This window comes from Python bivittatus, unplaced genomic scaffold (genome assembly GCF_059951505.1).
Source record: "Python bivittatus isolate LINGU-HERP-01145 unplaced genomic scaffold, Pbiv_v1 ctg000610_np1212, whole genome shotgun sequence".
Taxonomy (NCBI): domain Eukaryota; kingdom Metazoa; phylum Chordata; class Lepidosauria; order Squamata; family Pythonidae; genus Python; species Python bivittatus.
The window spans coordinates 47,020,879-47,040,667 of NW_028277088.1; the positions used below are offsets into that span (position 1 = coordinate 47,020,879).

At 37.2% G+C, this 19,789-nt stretch overlaps 1 protein-coding gene across 2 annotated transcripts in view; it reads left to right on the forward strand.

The window, feature by feature from the left end:
• The window catches only part of STAC (SH3 and cysteine rich domain), a 69,258-nt gene that overhangs the window by 12,281 nt on the left and 37,188 nt on the right, over positions 1 to 19,789 (forward strand). For both annotated transcript variants that reach the window (XM_088150954.1, XM_088150955.1), the window contains exon 2: positions 13,909 to 14,185. In XM_088150954.1, coding sequence (XP_088007080.1) covers positions 13,909 to 14,185 — 277 coding nt within the window. The remainder of the gene's footprint in view (positions 1 to 13,908; positions 14,186 to 19,789) is intronic.

A 19,789-nucleotide genomic window follows, 5' to 3' on the forward strand; every position in this document is an offset into this window, starting at 1 on the left:
TTTTTCTCTAATCAGAGAAGTTAATTTATCCATCTCAGCAAGATCTGTCAGCAAGATCCATTTCTGTGCATATAATAATCTCACCGCAGTAATCATATATTGAAATAATCTTCCATGGCTTTTTTCTGTTTATCTATTAGTCCTAAAAGGAAAAGTTCTGGCTTCAAATCTGGCTTAATCTTCAAAGATTTTTGAAGGATTTTGAAGAATAGCTCTCCTCTTCATGTGACCAAATAATATAACAGTGCAGTTTCCATAGGAAAGAGATATGACACATGATTTCATGCATCTGGAAAACCTAGTTGAGCCAAAACATTCAGCCAAATGCCCACAATGCTGTCTAGTCTAATGTTTTCCTTGCTCTATTGTGTAGGATTCTTGAATTACTATTTTGTTTTTTCATCTTTTGGGTAAGGGGTTTAAGGTGAAAAAAACCCTATATGTTTAAAATCATGTATCATACATGTGCAAAATGTATATTTATTTATCTGTTCCAGTAAGCATAGATCAGAAATCAAGGAATATCGATTCAATTTGAATGTATGCAAATGCATTGCAGATTCATTAAACTTGGACAGTTCTATCCGTAAGGAAGTAGTGGAATACCAAACATGTAACTACTTTATAATAAAAAGAACAGATGAACTAGACCCTATGAAAATTATAACAATATATAACTCATTAAATCAAGTAAGATTAAACAATATACAACATAAAAGACAGGCTTGTCACCAAGACCAGTCCGGAAATCTGGCATCTCTGATTCTCAGAATCAAAAAAGTTTTGAAAATAGATCTCACGGGTTCATTTTTGAAGACTCTGTACAAGGCTTGGTTCTCCTCAATTATCTTTTGATCCTTCTTAACCTCATTAGTTTCTACAGAACAAGTTAGTTCTATAGAGGGTAACCAATGGCATGGGTCCCAGTACAATGCACAATGTCTTTGAAGTTTAATATTTACCTTTTCTTAGATGTGACTGATCTTAAGTTCTTTTTTTCTAGAAGTCTTCATTCAAAAAAGCAAAAGAGATTGAGTTATTTAACTGCAAAATATAATGCCTATTATGTTAATGCATCTCTGTCTTTGTACGTGAGAGCTGTTCGTATTTATGATAAAAACATAAAGCTGAACATCGTTGTGCATTTTGTCATGTAGATGACAGCATTTGCAGTCATTACCATAATTTCACAGACCATTTAAACGATGCTGAAATACTTTAGATTTCAACTCACGTTTTCTTCTTCTTTTGCCTATTTTTTTTTTTTCATTTTTAAACTGGACTAATTTATTTAGCTTGAAAGACTCAGAGCAACATAGTTCTTCAAAGATGTGGAGGTTCCATAGCATTTCACTGTCATAGGTTTTTAGAATGGAGCTGGCTTCCACATGTGAAGCAATGCTTAGGCCCTTCCTCTCTCTTTCCCTGAAGCCCAGCAGTTGCTGTGAGCAGATTTCATAATACCAAAAACGTAATAGTTTCACATTTATTTCATGCTTTGACTCTTTTTTTTAATCTTCTCATTTAGAATGGGAATGGTGCACTTTAAAAAAAAAAAAAATCTTCTGTATCCATACAGCAACACTCTTTTTAAAGTTCTGAGAGGGCAGGCGGGTGAGTAGTCTTAGATTAGAAATTTAGTAGAAAATTGAATGGTTTGAGTGGAACACAGGTAGATTTTCATTGTTGTCAGTGTTGTTCAAAAACATTAAAAAGTTAACAGAAAGAAAGCTTTAAAGTTTGCCAGAAATTGAATCTCACAAGCATGGTGTGTGTGTGAAAAACCAGAATGATTTCCTAAGAGAGGGGTATTGTATAATATTTCACTGGCAATTAAACTAAAGGCAATTGTTTTTCCCATAATAATAAGTACAGAGTGAGTTGGATTCTTACTTAGGGACAAAATAGATCTATTGAAACTGATAGGAATTATGTTGGATTATATTTGGATCCAAGTCTTAATTCTACCAGATCCACATAGCCAAGCTCTTAGAACTACCTTCAGGATTTTTTTCTTTCCTTTGTCTCCATTCTAGACATTTTTCACTCAGGGGCTTCATTAGTTGTAACACAAATATCCAAATTAGTGAACATACAGTGGGGCAAAAAGTATTTAGTTAGCCACCAATTGTGCAAGTTCTCCCACTTAAAAAGATGAGAGAGGCCTGTAATTTTCATCATAGGTATACCCCAACTATGAGAGACAAAATGAGAAAAAAAATCCAGAAAATCACATTGTCTGATTTTTAAAGAATTTATTTGCAAATCATGGTGGAAAATAAGTATTTGGTCAATATCAAAAGTTCATCTCAATACTTTGTGATATATCCTTTGTTGGCAATGACAGAGGTCAAACGTTTTCTGTAAGTCTTCACAAGGTTTTCACACACTGTTGCTGGTATTTTGGCCCATTCCTCCATGCAGATCTCCTCTAGAGCAGTGATGTTTTGGGGCTGTCGCTGGGCAACACGGACTTTCAACTCCCTCCAAAGGTTTTCCATGGGGTTGAGATCTGGAGACTGGCTAGGCCATCCAGGACCTTGAAATGTTTCTTACGAAGCCACTCCTTCGTTGCCCGGGCAGTGTGTTTGGGATCATTGTCATGCTGAAAGACCCAGCCACATTTCATCTTCAATGCCTTGCTGATGGAAGGAGGTGTTCACTCAAAATCTCACGATACATGGCCCCATTCATTCTTTCCTTTACACAGATCAGTCGTCCTGGTCCCTTTGCAGAAAAACAGCCCCAAAGCATGATGTTTCTACCCCCATGCTTCACAGTAGGTATGGTGTTCTTTGGATGCAACTCAGCATTCTCTCTCCTCCAAACACAACAAGTTGAGTTTAGACCAAAACGTTCTACTTTGGTTTCATCTAACCATATGACATTCTCCCAATCCTCTTCTGGATCATCCAAATGCTCTCTAGCACACTTCAGATGGGTCCGGACATGTACTGGCTTAAGCAGGGGGACACATCTGGCACTGCAGGATTTGAGTCCCTGGCGGCGTAGTGTGTTACTGATGGTAGCCTTTGTTACTTTGGTCCCAGCTTTCTGCAGGTCATTCACTAGGTTCCCCCCATGTGGTTCTGGGATTTTTGCTCACCATTCTTGTGATCATTTTGACCCCACGGGGTGAGATCTTGCATGGAGCCCCAGATTGAGGGAGATTATCAGTGGTCTTGTGTGTCTTCCATTTTCTAATTATTGCTCCCACAGTTGATTTCTTCACACCAAGCTGCTTGCCTATTGCAGATTCAGTCTTCCCAGCCTGGTGCAGGTCTACAATTTTGTTTCTAGTGTCCTTTGACAGCTCTTTTGTCTTGGCCATAGTGGAGTTTGGAGTGTGACTGTTTGAGGTTGTGGACAGGTGTCTTTTATACTGATAACAAGGTCAAATAGGTGCCATTACTACAGGTAACGAGTGGAGGACAGAGGAGCCTCTTAAAGAAGTAGTTACAGGTCTGTGAGAGCCAGACATCTTGCTTGTTTGTAGGTGACCAAATACTTATTTTCCACCATGATTTGCAAATAAATTCTTTAAAAATCAGACAATGTGATTTTCTGGATTTTTTTCCCCATTTTGTCTCTCATAGTTGAGGTATACCTATGATGAAAATTACAGGCCTCTCTCATCTTTTTAAGTGGGAGAACTTGCACAATTGGTGGCTGACTAAATACTTTTTTGCCCCACTGTATGTATACAAATGATTTTTTTTTAATACGAAAGTAAAATTCTATAAAAAGACTATAAAAAAGTTTTGATTCTAACAAACTCCAAGACTCAGCTCTACTTTTGTACAGTACATTGTAACATAGGCACTTTTTTTTTAACAACTTCCCTTCCCTTTGTTTATAATAACAAACCAGACTCAAAAACAAGGGTTTTCTTAAATTAGAAGGATGTTGGTTTTTTGGCATCAAATAATAAACTGACACTAAAGGATAATTGAGACTTGTTCTACCCCATGGAAAGACACTTTTCTTTCATTGTTCTTTTATTTGTTTGATGTAAAATGGGTACTGTATCACTATTCATTCCCCACCAAGAGTTCTTTAGTTTTTTTTTTTTAATTCCTGCCATTATATTATAAAGTAGACAAAGACCACAAAAAAGAGTGTTTGGGGTGATGATACATATTTACTCTATCTGCATTAAGTAATTGGTTCATATCTCCTTGGCCCAAAGAACACAATGCAGTTCCCGAAGGAGAATATCCATTTCAGCGAGTAAACATATAAAAAGACAAGTATATTGTGTTACAGCTGGTAGAGAAAGTGAATCCACAATTAAAGCAAAGGGCTAGTTAAGATTTCCCCCTTGATTCTAGACTTCCAACTTTGTTGGATGCAGAATTTTCTTTTTCTTAGTTTAATATAAAAATTTAAATTTCCCTTCCCAATCTAGGGCTCTCCAGAGAGTTTTTGTCTCACAAAACACACTTCATGGCTTCACATGAAGATGGAAAAACCTAAACTTTTCTACAAGTCTTTTTTTTTTTTAATTAATATATATGCTTTCCATAGACATGATAGTTTTAAAAACTCCATTGGTACCAATGGATTTTTAAATTTTTGTTTAACTTCCCTTTTTCTTTGGTTCCAAAGAAAGAATTAAATTTGCAGTGATCCCACTCTTGTTCAGATGTATACTTTAGAGACTGTACATTTAGCATTAGTTTAATAAATCTTAAGAAAGAAAAGCTTTAAATTAGTGGCCTTCATCCTTAGTTCTTCTTGTTGTTCTTATTTATTATTTATTATTATTAGTTATCATTGTTATCAACATAAAACACCACAAGACAAAATTAGTCTCTTGAAAATCCTCGTGATTTCACTGGAAAAGTTTTCCTTTTCATGCCTAGTGAAATTATTGAACTCTAATAGAGTATTTGTTGGATTTGCATCACATTCTAAATTAATAAACAATTAGGAAGGGACAAGTAGGGACAAAGTAAAACAGAAACCGTATCATTCTCTCAATGTGTTTGCTTCATTTTGCAACAGGGAGGAAACAGAATTGGGTTTTTATTTTCTCAACAGAGTTGATCTAAGATACAAATAAAATGACTCACAAAAGGGCTTGGATACTTAGTATCTTTTTGAAAAGAAACCCTGCAAACATTGTCATCTTCATTAAAACAAACATTCTGCAGCCTGGAGAATGGCTACATAATCTCAGAGTAGCAGCTCTCTTCCTTCATCATGCGCAAAGCAGCAAGATATTTAGAGTCTTCAACTCATAAACTGCAGGAATGGGCATAATGCATAGGAAATATCTGTGGGTTTGCATCGTCAGACCTGTCCCCCAGGTTGTGTGAACTCCAGCTTCAGTATCCACAATTAACATGCCAGGAACTACAGGTCTATAGGATTGAGCTAGGAATATAGCCTCACAGCCAATAGCACCAGTAACAAGCCACAGTAACATCAAAACAATGCACGCATTATTGCATCATCATCCAGATGAGACAATTATGTGCGTCATGACATCTGACACAAGTGCTTAAGTTGCATTGTTTGTGCTGTAATGTCAGGGTGCACATATTTTCATTTGTCCCCCATGTCCCAGTGGATGCCCATGCCCACAGCCCTACTGTATGCCAACAACCTTCAAGTTTTGAAAGGAACTTACATTTTACCTTTGTGTTAGATTTTCTCTAAAGTGTTCTTTCCCTCTCAGGCTGGATTCAGGAGCCACCATTTATGTTTACCGTCTTCACTCCAAAATATTGTGAGAAACTGAAATGGTAGCTTCTGGATTCAACCAGCTGGAGCAACCATTATCAGGATACTGGAGAAGCCCACTAACATACAGGGCAGGATCATTAAAGGACATCTAGTTATACCTGGAGATGTTCAGTAGCTTTCAACACTGTTAACAAACAAAAGCAATGATCTTCTCCTCTAAGGCTTTGCAGTGTAAACAACAGAAATCCCAGTAGATAAAAGTAGAAGCAATGGGGAAAGGAGAGACAAAGAAGTCAAAGGAAACAATGCAGTATTGTACATTGCAGACATGGGGAGGAGGTACAGCTCTGTAAGTGAAGTCCACAGTTCAATTCCCATCCAATCCACTTAGGGCTGGAAAAATCCAGACTGGACCTTTTGTTAGATGTTGTTGACAATATTGTATCAGATGGATCAATTCTCTGCCTTGGTATAAAGCAGCTCCCAGTTGGCCAGCAGGATCACTCTAAGGGTTAAAATCTGCCTTTTTCCTGTGACTCACAGTGCCATCAGAGTAACAGATTAAAATGGTTTGATCCATGCAAACCGCTTTTGAAACAAAAAAGGCATTATAGTGAATTCTTCTAAGTGAGTGTTAGCTATTTATATTACTAAATATATTACTAAATATATTTATATTACTAAAACAAGACAGCAGCTTCCCATATGCAAGATATAGATAACAGATGTAGAATGGATGACCAGGTGGGAACCCTAGCAGGCTGGGGAATACTGGGAATTGAAGTCCACACATCTTCAAGTGGCCAAGGTTGAGAAACACTGGGTTAAAGTATTGGACTAGCACTTAGGAAATCAGGTTCACATTCCATTCAGACATGAAAACTATTGGATGACTTTGGAAAGCTTAAAGAGGGAAAATGTTCTATCAAGGAGAAGAGGGTGAACATTTGAACAAGCGGTTTGTCTATTTAAAAAGGCACAATTGTGTTTTTTTACACTCTAAAAATCCAGTAGGTAAAGCACCATCCCTTTTATTATTCATAATGCATGAAATGTGACACCTATTTCATTGGAAGGAATAAAAAGTTGAGGCTCAAATTTACAATACTGATATAATACATTAAATAATGAAAATTAATTAGGTTACTTTAATGATAATTTAATTATTGTATGCATTGTTTGAAATGTTCTTGCTTCCTCTCTACCCCCCCCCCATATTTCTGCTTCTTTTATACATATTTGCCACCTTGAGCATGTTTTTGGGTAGGAGGATACCCTACCCAATACAAATCAAAATCATTATCATCCAGCATGCATCCATAATGGAGGAAGTTTTACAGCATGACTCCGTGGCATCCAGCGAATGATTCCTATGCAACCCAGGACCATTTGCTATTCCTCCAATATAAGAAAGACTGTCATGTAATAATACAGCGATATCCAGACATTTCTTTTTGTGTCTGTGACTTGTACCGGTGCTACATTGATCATAAACCTGAGCCATATTGGAAGCAAAATCCTGGGTATTTTTTGAAGTATGTTTCCTGAGGTCTTTATATCAGGAGTTTCAAATCCCATTTTCATTCATGTGCTGCCAAGCATTCTTGCTCATGGAGTGGGCACTGCATTCTTATGCACAACATTCTAGAATCTTTAAAGCTCAGCTTTTATTTTCCTAATAAAAGAAGTTAACTTTAAGGGGTGACTGATGTGCCCTGAAGAGAAGAACAAATTGGAAGAAAAGCAAACTGGAAATATTTTGAGTTTGAACTGGCCATTATCTTTTATGATCAAGGGTTTTTGTTTCTTTAACCAAACTGCTTATTTAGTAGGCTTGTACAGATCATTCAGTGAGGAATTTTGTGCACCCTTCTGAATTCAGTCCTCAAAGCTTTGAAGTCGTTGTTCAAAGGCTCAGCCTGGCTGCTTTGAGGCTCCCCCAAATTTTCTGTCCACATGGGCCTTCTATGCATGCTTTGTGGAGAAGATTGATAGGGATGATTTGCTGAAAATCAAAGTGTCTTGCTGAATAATCTGCACAAGCATATTAATTATTTTATTTAAAATACTAACATCATATCTCATAAGTGCTAGAAGCAGAAATAGCCTTTATTAAAATTGGAACTTTAAAATAATATGTGGTCGATTCCAGTCCTCTACCAAGCTACTAAATATGTGGATCATAAAATAAGACATGCTTTATCATTCTGTTATTTTCAAATATCAACATGGGCTAAATAAAGATTATGACAGAATAAGAAGTTGCTCTGGGACTTGCTCATAAAAAGTTAGCTAGATCAAATTTGGTGGGATAGATATGTATAATCTGTGTGAATTGGCCTGGATGCTCAAATGCAGCTTTTTCAAATCTGACAAGTCAAAGTGACTGAGAATTGTGAGACTTGCAATTCCAACATATTGGGGGAATAGTGAAGTAGGGAAGGAAGATATCACACTTTTAAGTAGGATTTTTTGGTGTATAATTTACTACATGATTATGTGCTTCAGATCAGGCTATAAACTCAGAAAGTTTGCACTGTGTATGGTGACTCTGTTTTGTTGTTGTCATTACACAGCATTGAATCATTTCTTATACTGTACCAGATCTAAAGAATTTCTGCCTGAAATAGGATTAAGGCTGGCTAGAAAGAATATAGCATTCCCCAACAAGTGCATCTTGAGAGGAGGATCTTAACATGAGCTTAAAGTATTTTTGTGCTCCAATAAAGTAATAAATAGCAGATCTGATTTAGATGATGTTTTCTTCAATTAAATGCCACATAAATGTCCTTTAATGAGAACAACATCTGGCTGATGTAAGACCATTTGGAAAAACTAAGCTTTTAGCTTGAATCTAAACCATTCAATCACAGCACTCTTCTTTTATGTTTATTCTCAATACCCATTTCTTTAATGAAAGGTCAGAGAGTACTTAACCCCAGGATGAGAGATTGGAAGCAATCATAGAAACATAGAAAGCTGCTTTATGTTTAGTCAGACTATTGGTCCATCTAGCACAGTATTATCTGTACACTGACTGGCAACAGCTCTCCAGATAAAGGCTGTGTGGTAGATTATAATTACATGCAGAAGGTCACAGGTTGAGTCTTTCACATCTCCTGTTAAAAGAGATCCTAAGTGGCAATTGAGGTAGAAGAATTCTCTTTCCCAGAAATCTCAGAGGGCTGTTCCCATAGGCATGCCCTCCAGTTATTTTGGCTTCCATAATCTTTAGTCATTAGCCATGTTAGCTGGAGATTGCCGCAGTTAATCAAAGGTTCTGGAGGACACCAGGTTTGCTTACCGCATACTAGAAGGGTAAATAGCTTGGCCAAGTGAAAAATAATTTTCCTTGTTCTCCCAAATTGGTCAGTCACCTCTGCTGAACTGAGATAATTACGCAGTTTTCCCTTTCACACTACCATACAGTTTGCCTGAGGAATTTGGATACTAAATATATCATTCCTGCCATGTTGGGCAACTGATGTCAGTGTGTAAAAGAAGAAGAATCTGAAGTGTTCTTCACATCATAGGTCACTAGATGCAAGGTAGGAATGCTTTTGCTGGTTAGTAGTTTGCATCAATGGGAGTAGAATAGTACGCTGTTGGTTTTTCCTTCTTAGCAAAAGTACCAAAGTTTTTGAAAAACATGATTCAACCTTTCCTAAACTAGTTTGTCCAGATATTTTGGGACTACTGCTTCCCAGAGTGTTTAGAATACTTAAATAAAATATTATTCAAGTTGTAGATCAGCTTTCTCCAAATTGGTGCCTTCCAGATGGGCACTCCCTATCCTACCCATATGCAAGTTCCTGTTACAAGATGCAAGGTTGGGCCTGTACCTTTTACAGAAATTGCCAGGTTGAACCTGTACCTTTTACAGAAATTTCAGTTTCCTGTTGAAAATATTTTCTTGAATCAGAATTCTGGTGAAATGCTCATTGCTCTTTTCTTTCTTCTGCCATAATGATAGAAGAAAGAAAAGAGCAATGAGCATTTCACCAGAATTCTGATTCAGGAAATGATCTCCAACAGGAGCTATCTGAGAACCTTAGGAAACCTCTCCCCCATCCCTCCACTCCAACATAGCCAGGTAATTTGGGATATGATGTTGCATAAAGAAGGAAGAAGAAGCAGGCAAATACTGAGATTTATTTTCCCGCAGGTCACATCTCTCTGCCCAAGTTATGTGAGAACTGTCCCTGCATTAACAGTTTCATCATCATCAAGAATAGGAAAACGATGCAGAAATTCAGTGTAAGACAAAAGAGAGCATGGAAGCATGTGACATGTATGCTTTCTGTTCTGTTTGCAGCATAATTGCCATGGGAGTCTAAAATATTTATGACCCGCAGCTCCAGGATTTTGTGGCCCCTGAAAGTTGTCTCGAAATGGTAATGTCTAAAATGGCAGAAGAGCAGAATGCAAGAAGAATCATATAAACCATGTTTAAGTAATTACATTTTAATTATGCTATACTGATATAAGGAAATTATCACTATAGTGTAATTAAAATGTAATTACTTAAACATAGTAATTACAAAAATTACTAAAACTATATTTTAGTTTTCAACCTGGTTCTTCCTGTTTTTTAGAATGCAGCCCCAGTGTGCCATCAAAAGCTAGACATGGCCCACAGCATGAAAAATATATGCACCCATGGCCTAAAATAATGGGAAATTGCTGCTTCTCAATGGCATTGATTGCTACTTTTAGTCTGTGATTAAAAGCTATGCCGTTAACCCTGACACATTTCACACATAGAACCTACTCTTTCTGTATCTTTGGACAATTGGTTTCTGTTGAATCACTGGCAAATTATGTCTAAAACCAAATTTATATTATTATGTCAAATTAGCTTTCCCAGGCCTGTTGCTGAGCCACCAAGAGAGTTATTTATATAAAAAAAACTTTGTTGTACATTTTGTCCTGCTTCAAAGTCTGAGAAGAATAATATTTACCATTTAATTAACCTTCTGTGGTTTGGTGGGCATGGATGACAAATCAATAATGAATGTCATTATAGTCACATTGTCTACTGCAGTTCTGTTTTGGAGGAGGGAGGAGATAATTAGTCTTAATTTCTGCAAGAACAATTTCAGTGTAGGCAGGTGATTAGTTAACTGAGCTTGGCAGTCCCGCTGAAAGTAGGGATAAGGTTCACTGCAAGTCTGTGAGCAGGAGAGACTTGGGGTGGGGACTCAGATGTGCACTTCATTCTCAATGTTATAGGAAGTTAAAAATCCCAAAATTAAATTTTAGCTCTTATAAATCAAGTTATCAACAGTATATTTCATTCCCACTTCAAAAATTAATTGTATGATTTCCAGTTTCTTTTGTTGTTACAAGAGACCTTAAGAATTCCTTTTGGGAGCTTATGGGCTAAGATAGAGAATCAACGTGAAGTGTGACACAGTATGAACAACAGTTTCTAGAAATCCATTCCTTGCTGAACTACAGGTCTTTTTAAGAAGAAAATGGCAAGGTCATCAGTACTGTCAACATAGATGCCACTGCAACAAGAATAGCAATAAAACTGGAGTTTGATAATGTCTGCTTTTCTTGATGCAAACCTTTTAGGAAAGATGTGTACAGAAACAAGAGTGTATATTAGGGGTGACAGTATTAAAAACAACTGTTGGAGAAGGTTACATACAAAACTGGACTTTTTTGTATTTTTATTGAACAGTAAAGAAAATACTTAAACAAGCAAAAAGAAGTCAAGAGGGATGAAAGTATAATACGAATGAACAAACAAGAGATTTGGAAATGTCATGGAGGTTATAATTTTCTAGTCTACCATAATTAGTTACAAGTAATTGAATGTATTATATCACTTTAATAGACTAAAAACACTATTAAACTCTAAGCCAAGACTAAATATATTTTTGTAATAACTTTATTAAATTTTTAAAAAGATAAAATAAATTTTAAAAAGGTAAAAACTAACAGAAACTAATAATCAAGAAAGAGAAGAATAAAGAGAAAGAACGAAAGCAAAGTGCAGAAAAGTAAAGAAAAAGAAAAAAAACAAATACAAAAAAAGAATGACCTCCGACTTCTTTTATAGCAGATATAAGTAAGACACACATTAAGCTCTTACTCTAAGATTTCAACTTCAAATCCATTTTTTCTATAATCTATTAATTGTACTAATCTTCAAATCCATATATCATAATTTTATTTTTTTCTGTTTTCTGCAAAAAGTCCAAATACTTTCAGTATTTTCCCTTGTTTCTGCAGTTGTTTTAGTACTATACTACTTATCTGAAGATACAAAACAATCTAATCACAGTTACTGTAAAGAGCTGCAAATCAAACACTACTGTAAGTCTGAACTGGGACCTCTGCAAATGGAGCAAAGAAATTCGATTCTACAGCACTAAACACATTAAAAACAGAAAACAAAAGAGAAACGCATACAGAGGTGCATTTCAAATCAAATGTGAGAGGAGGGAAAAGGAAAGGACTTAGCAGACGTTCAAAGACAACTATGTTAAATCTGTTATTAGGAAGGCCAACAGTTCTTCAGCTGTTTTTTCCAAAGAATATGTTCTCACTCCCGTACATTCATGGCTATGATCAGTTCCAATTGCTACCTCGTACTCTATAAATATTTTGTAATCCAGTATAAACAATAGACCCTGGTTGCCGCAGACAAACTCTGCATGTTCTTGGAAAACATAATGGGACACCAGAGAAGCTCAGAAAGTACAGTAATGCCTCATTCAACTTAAACATAATTTATTTGTGAAAAGTCTACCTGCACATTGTGACAGTTAGCTGGAACTGGGGGAGTGGAAGGGGTTAGCCAAGCAGTAGCACTGAGTTAGCAGGGAGGGAGCTGTATAGAAGTTTCATTATAGCCTCTAGTTTATAGGTGCAACCCTGAATCTTCAGGTCTGGATGCAGCCTTTTGGTTCTTCAAAGCTCTTCCAAAAGTTGCCAACAATTGTAATATTTAAATCAATAGAAGGGGAATGGTGGTTGTTCATCCCTCATCATTGATGAAGACTTCAAGACCATTTTTTGTTGTTTTATCACGTTCAGACTAGATGTGGTGTGTCCGAAGATGACTGACCAGGCTAATTCGGACACAGAATGTTCTCATACATGTTGAAGGGGGATGGTTACATGGGGAGTAAATGCAGTAACTGTATTTAATTACCTTAATTTGAATTAAATTTCAGTTTAATTAAATCAGATGACCTTCCTGCCTTGGTCCCACTCGGTTTTGGAGTGCAGTCCCCAGCATGCCATCCAAAGGTTGAGTATAGCTCACAAGCCTCCACAGTCTGTGCACTAGTTAGGTGCTTGAGTTTGAGGCAAGTGTGCAAGTGACCATTGCAGACTTTACTGGAACAAAATAGGATTTGAAATAGGGAAGCCTCAAATACATATTTCTCTGTGAGTGACCTAGACTAGGCAAGATTGATGCCCTCTAACCTTGCCAGTAGTCTTACTGGCCTCCTTTTTTGCCCCACAACAAATGAGAAGCCCCCTCTTGTGCCCTCTTCCCCATTGCTAGGCTGAGTGTTCTACTACCTCCGTGGCTAGTTTCCCCCGGTGTTCCTCCCCCCAGCTCCTGCCTGCTTTGAGGCCAAGTGTTTGAATTGGCAGCAGGCCCAAGCAAGAGTAAACAAGCCTGGGGGAAGGAGGCTGGGTACCTTCAGAGTTTCAGCACAGCTGGAACTACAGCAGAGCTCATGCTGCCACCCCACCATTAGCCATAGGCAAGCAGGCAGCCCCTTTTCCCATATCAAGTAAGTGTGGAAGCCAATGAGATTAACATGCCAAGGCCCTTCAGAACTTGGAGCCAGGTCTGCCTGATTATATGCCACTAGACAAAGCAAATATGTGGACTAATATAAATGAGATGCTGATATATAATTGTATAAATAGCATATTGGTCTAGAATTGAATCAGAAAGTGTATAGGGTTCTCCGATTGACTTTAATTTCTTTCACCCAGCCTGCGTTAACATCTTGTGACGTCTGAAAGCTCCTATTTAAAAAATAAATAAATAAGCAAGATTGGCCCTACCGTGGGTTTGGAGTAGTTGCTGAATGTGCCTGGACTGTATTAAAATTCCAATTATTTGAAATTGCCTGAACATTAACAATAAGCGTTAACGGGAATTGCATATTATGGTTACATGCCATGTATTCTGAATTCTGCCTTTTGGGGAAAAAAATGTTATTGTTAATTTATTTGCAGCTCCAGAAATTGAAGCGATCGCTTTCTTTCAAGACCAAAAGTTTGCGGAGTAAAAGCGCAGACAACTTTTTTCAACGGACAAATAGTGACATGAAGTTGCAAGTAGATTTGCTATCGGAAATCAGCTCTAGAACAGGGCAGCTCCCTAATTCTGAAAGTCAACACTCTACTCCAACCAAAACCCATCTCCAACCAGAAGACAACAAGACTCACATTTTCCAGGAACACATCTTCAAAAAGCCCACTTTCTGTGATATCTGCAACCATATGATTGTTGGTAAGAAAGATTTGACATTTCTGTGAGCACTTTTTATTTCTGTTATTACAAAGTGGCCTTTCTAGAGGGTGTGATCAAAGGCACTTAGATGGATTTCTTGCATTTGCTTAATATATATTCAAACTATCTGCAAAATTTGCTATCATCTCTTTATGTTGTTGTGCATAAAAAGTGATCCTCTGAGAATCACTGCGTTTACCAGAACTAAACATTTCTACTTATAACTGCTATATTTAGACATTCTAAGAGCCAAGTTTCTAGAACCTAGGGTTAGTTTCCCAGGTTTCTGTATGTAAGAAGCAAAGGAGGTATAGTGGTAATGATGGAAACATGCTTAAATAGTAGCCAGCAGGAAGCTAGGAGAGAGATACCGTAATGCAGGTAGTCAAGCTGTAATTAACACTAATTGTAAGAAATGCTTCCTTCAGTAGATGTGTTTGGAAGACTTCTCAGTGGTACTATTCATGTAAGCCTCAGGGCCGTAGAAATTGCAAACTTTACTCTCCATGGGTGGGGCAGGAAGCCTGGTTCCAGAAAAAACTCTTTATTGTGGTGATCAAAACCTCTGCTGCATCTTTTCTGTGCCAATGGCAAAGTGGATACTGGCTGCACATATGTGTCAGTCTATTTATGTCCTGTATCTTCCAGCCGTAGACTCATATTGCCTGATTAAGTGGTTTTACACAAGGAACAGCCTGGAGTCACTAAAGAATTGGGAGGGCCAGGGGAAATATTGAAGGATGTATGATAGTTTCCTGCATGTTTACAAAAGGAGTGGCAGCTTATAGCTCTTTTGCCACATACAGCCCGTGGCCTAGTTTCATGCACTACTTGTTTTCAGAAAGTCTATCAGAAGAAAACAGCAGTGTTCACACAACATACTAGTGCATTATTACTAACATAACCCATTATCTGAGTTTGCACAATGTGTTGAATCATAAGTAACTGCATGGTCTGGGTTCACACAACACATTAAGCCACAAAAAACTAAGCAAGCTTATCATTCCAAACTTAGCATGTTGCATGAATGCAGTTGCTAAGTGTGTAATTTACCCTAGTTAAGAGTATCTCTATAATAATACTCCACCAAGGAGTGAAATAATTCCTTTTGTAGTGCTTAATGGAATAGATGCTGAGTAACTCAGACTGTTATTTCTCCCTTTTTCCCAGAATTGGAATAGGTGAATTTAAAATAAACATGCCTTCATTATGAAGTGGAAACTCAAAACTCCTTCCAAACTACAGAACCTTTGTAATTTTTAGAATTTCTCTCCTTCCTGACCTTCTTTTCCAGTTTGTTAGAAAGCAAAAATCTAGCTTTCATTTTATTTATTTATAAGCTATTAATATATAGCATGAATGGAATGTAAAGTGGGTAAAAGAAGTATTCTGATTATCAGTTCCAACAATCAAGTCTCAGGTTTTTTTCTGGTTTGACTGTCATATTTTTCCATTCAACCTTGAAATAACATGTTAATTTACATTAAAAATGAGGCAGGCAGGCAGGCAGGAGGTGTGATTCTATGAGAACATACTAATTAAGGACAACACTACCAATAGCAAGACTCTGTTCTTCTTTCTCCACTGTATTACACACATACCCTTACCAAAACCACATACCAACTTTCTAGTGCTTTAAACTGGGATAAATAAATTAATTAATCCTGCTATTCTTGAACTCCGTTTCCTGTAGTGACTTAGATGGAAAACATCTTAATTTTCCACACATTCTTTGCATGCCAGGTCTTTCATCTGTGTCAGATGCAAGGATCCATAAAAGTATGAACTCAGATGAATTAGTAAGTTCAGCATGAGCATAAACATATTCAAAAGCGGTTAAATGAATGGAATGAATAGAAAATAAAAGAGAGAGATTGCTTTGTAAATGAATAGTCTCTTGACCCTACTTCAACTAGCCATTTTATTCTTTGCATAAGTTACATTTTGGGCTTAATTTTAAGAAATACAGTTAGCCTTTATTTCCCAAACTACAACATGGAAAGCAACGCCAGATATGCAACTATGTGTCGTACTGCAACAGCCCTTAAATGTTGGGAACTCAAATCTTCCTTCAGCTCTTATTTTACTTTCTGTCTCTGATTGCTGGCTGGGGAATTCTGGAAATCCACACATCTTAAAGTTGCCAAGGTTGAGAAACACTGATTTAGATATTAGCATTAGGATTCTGTTAAGTCAGAAAACGAAAGGATTCCTGTGTGGAAATTTCAACAGAAAGTGCTTTGCTCATCAGTGCCTGACATACTACAAACTTTTCATTTCCTCTTCTATGTAGCAATTCAAGCTACAGGGCCAATGTCCTATTTTAAAATTTAGCTACTCTGTTTCCTAAAATTTTGCACACAGAGAAACACTACTAAATGTAATGCAGCAGTTCTCCTAAGCTCCCTTTTTTCAAATCAAGTTTGAATATTGGAATTCTCTGAATGTGTTTTTTTCCATAGATAGCAACAAGGCGGGCTTAGTTTGACCTCTATAGAAAACTGAATTCTGGGCTAGACGGGCCTTTGGTCTGCTTCATCATCACTCTGTACTCCTTGAAACATTTGCTAGAGGCTAAGGAGAGGGCTGCACCATGTGATCTTGGGTGCTTGCTGTTTAAAAAATCCTAGAAGATACCATGGATGCCCAGTGCAATTCATACCAACAAGGACTTGAAGTAGAAGTTCAAGAAACAAGGGCATGTTTCATACATCACATAATGCAATTATATGGTTTCTTAGGATTTGGCTTTGTGTGCTGTGTGATGCCAGTTGTTGTAGTTTGTAAACTATGGTTTATAGCTTAACATGTTTTGTGAATCCAGTTAGTGGGGATTTATTCCACAGATCACAGGTAAGCAAACCATGGCTTAGAATAAAATGTGAACCCATTCATTATGTCTTCTTGCCAAGCTGAGAAGATTCCATCTGCTTCATTAGCTGTCTGCTTCTATCCTGCCCCCCCTAAGATGACCTGTATCCCTGCCTCTCAGTTTGATCACCTTGAGCTTAAGGAGAATCTCTTTTTCCATTATTCATAAGTTTTTAAGAATGTGAACTGCAGTACACTAGCCCAGCTCTCATTGCTGGCTAGTAGGAAGCCAGGTATAGCCTACTGGTCTTATATTTTTATTAATAAGGTATTTGCTACTTTAGTATCACGTTAATTGTGCCCAGTATCTCTTTTTTCAATGCCTTTTCATTTGTGAGCGTGGGTTTGTATGTACTCTCACATGCACATGAAATCCTGACCATATGTCTTCCCTCCTTTAGTATGTAAACAATAGTAAAGTATTTGCATACAAATTAAAGTAGGGCTTTTGCTGTAGGCAGGCTGCAAAGTTGTCTATCATTGAAAGTGTTACTTAGCCATGCCAAACCTGAAGTAGAATAGAATGTATTGACTGTGGGAAAGTATTTGCTTTTATTATTAATAGTATTACTATTACTATTATTTTTAAGAACACAGTCCTGAGAAGGACTCTCACTATTCATGTTTCCTTTAAAAACAATTGTTCCAAATCTATGTCCCTAGGAAATAAGTTCTAATTTTATTCTTGTTTCTAGTATGTCTGCATGCAGTAATACATTCAGCTATTTCCACCAGGGATTTTAAAAATATATTTATCAAAACCTCAGAGATACATCTGGATGGTAGCTAATAAAAATAGAATCGGGGAAAAAAGTCTTGCTCAATTTTTTTTAAGCAATCTTATATCTGCTTTCAGGCTGCTCACATTTTCACTTTTGCAACTTGACTCAGGATTAAGGGAACGCTTGGTAGGATACTGTCTCTGGGCTCCCTGTGGCAGTAGTTGGAGTTGGAGAACATCTACTCCAACCCCCTGCAGGGATCCATTGTTAAATCATCATCATTCCATACAGAAGGTCATCCAGCCTCTGTTTAAACACCTCTGTCAAAGAAGAATCCACCATCTCCTGAGCTCTTACAATTATGAAATGTTTTCTGTGTTGAACTAAAATCTGATTCCTTGTAGCTTAAAATTCTTTCTTGTCCAGACTTCTGGAACAACTCTGAACTATGCCCAGTCTTCTACAAGCCAGTCCTTCCAATACTTGAAGACAGCTATCATGCCTACCTGCTGTCTCTTTTCCAGAGTAAACATACTCAACATCACTTTGATTTTTTCAAATTGCAGTGCCCAAGGTTTTCTGTAGTATTTAGGGTTTAAAATAGATGCTGGTCAACATTTTTTTAACAGTGCGGTGGAGCAGAAGTCTTGACAGGCATCAAAATTGTTGGTGGGCCCCAATAAACATTACCTTGGAGAGTGATCTCCAGTTTCTGGCCAAGAATGCTGGTGATGATACTAGGACTGTTACAGTTTGTAAGTGTAGTATGTGGTGTCCATGTTGATTCACCTATGATGGTTTAGAATTTGAAGTTAGTTTAGTTAGGAAGATCTTAGTGGCTCTCTGTAAGAATCCATGTCTACCTCTCACCCCTTCTTTCCTCTGCTTTCCTGCTACCATAAATTCATCTTTCAAAGATGTTGGCCACAAAAAAATTGTAAGCTGTTTAATGTGCTATAAGCCTTTTATTGTTGCTATTACAGATTAATAGCTACTCTTTTACCATCTCTTAATCTGCATCTTAGCTAATTGTCAAGACCATAGTCTTTCCATAACAACTTACAGAATTAAAACAGTAAAACAATTTTAATATCATTTTAAGTATCAAAACTTAATCAAAATTCATTTCAATTCAATTCAATTTTAAAATACCTACCAGAGCAGACAGCACTTCAATTAAAACCCTGTTTTAAAATGTTCATCAGCATCTAATGCCAGTTCCACTAAAAGACAATTTTAAAATAACCATCATCAGCAGATACCATTAAAACTTTCAATTAAAGACCAGGGAGAAGATACTGCTTTTCCTTCTAAGTACTTCGATTTCTTCTTCTGACAATAGTTGCAACCTTTCATATTGTTGCAAGCTTCTTATCAAAAGAGTCCAGGTTCACACTTTAAACTAACTCCTTTCTTTTTTTATTGAAAGCATGTGAGATTTATTGATTTTTGCCACACAACCACCAGGAGCTATTTCTATAAACATTGCCTTAGTGATACAATAGATCTTCATTCCTTATAAACTATTGCTGCTTGCCATAGACTCGCTGTCACAGCCATGTTGATAGTTTAGAATGCCTCCTACAACACTAGATTAACAAAAGGGCCTCATACAGAATCTTAGCTACAGAGCAATCTGTATGAAACCATTGTCAGATCATGCTATTCATTGCTCTCTGAGAACTCCTGAAGATTCACCTTCAGCTGTGATTCCCATTGTAATGAACGTAAAACTCCACTTGCTCTTTCAGCTCAGAAAACCTCTATTAATAGCCTCAAAACACTGCAAATCCGTGTGCAATGTTCTTCTAAGCCAGGGAAAGTCATGATGTCTTCTGAGCAGCAGTTGGGTTGGCCTGGGCAATCTTGGGCTGAGACAATATTGCCTGGGTAGCTTTACCCCAGTTATTTCTTTCCAGTCTCCAAATTTCTGGAATCACAAGCAAAGGAAGATTACTGGATTCTCCCTCTAGGCCTGGCCCTATTGAACTGGCAGTCAGTCCCATGCAAA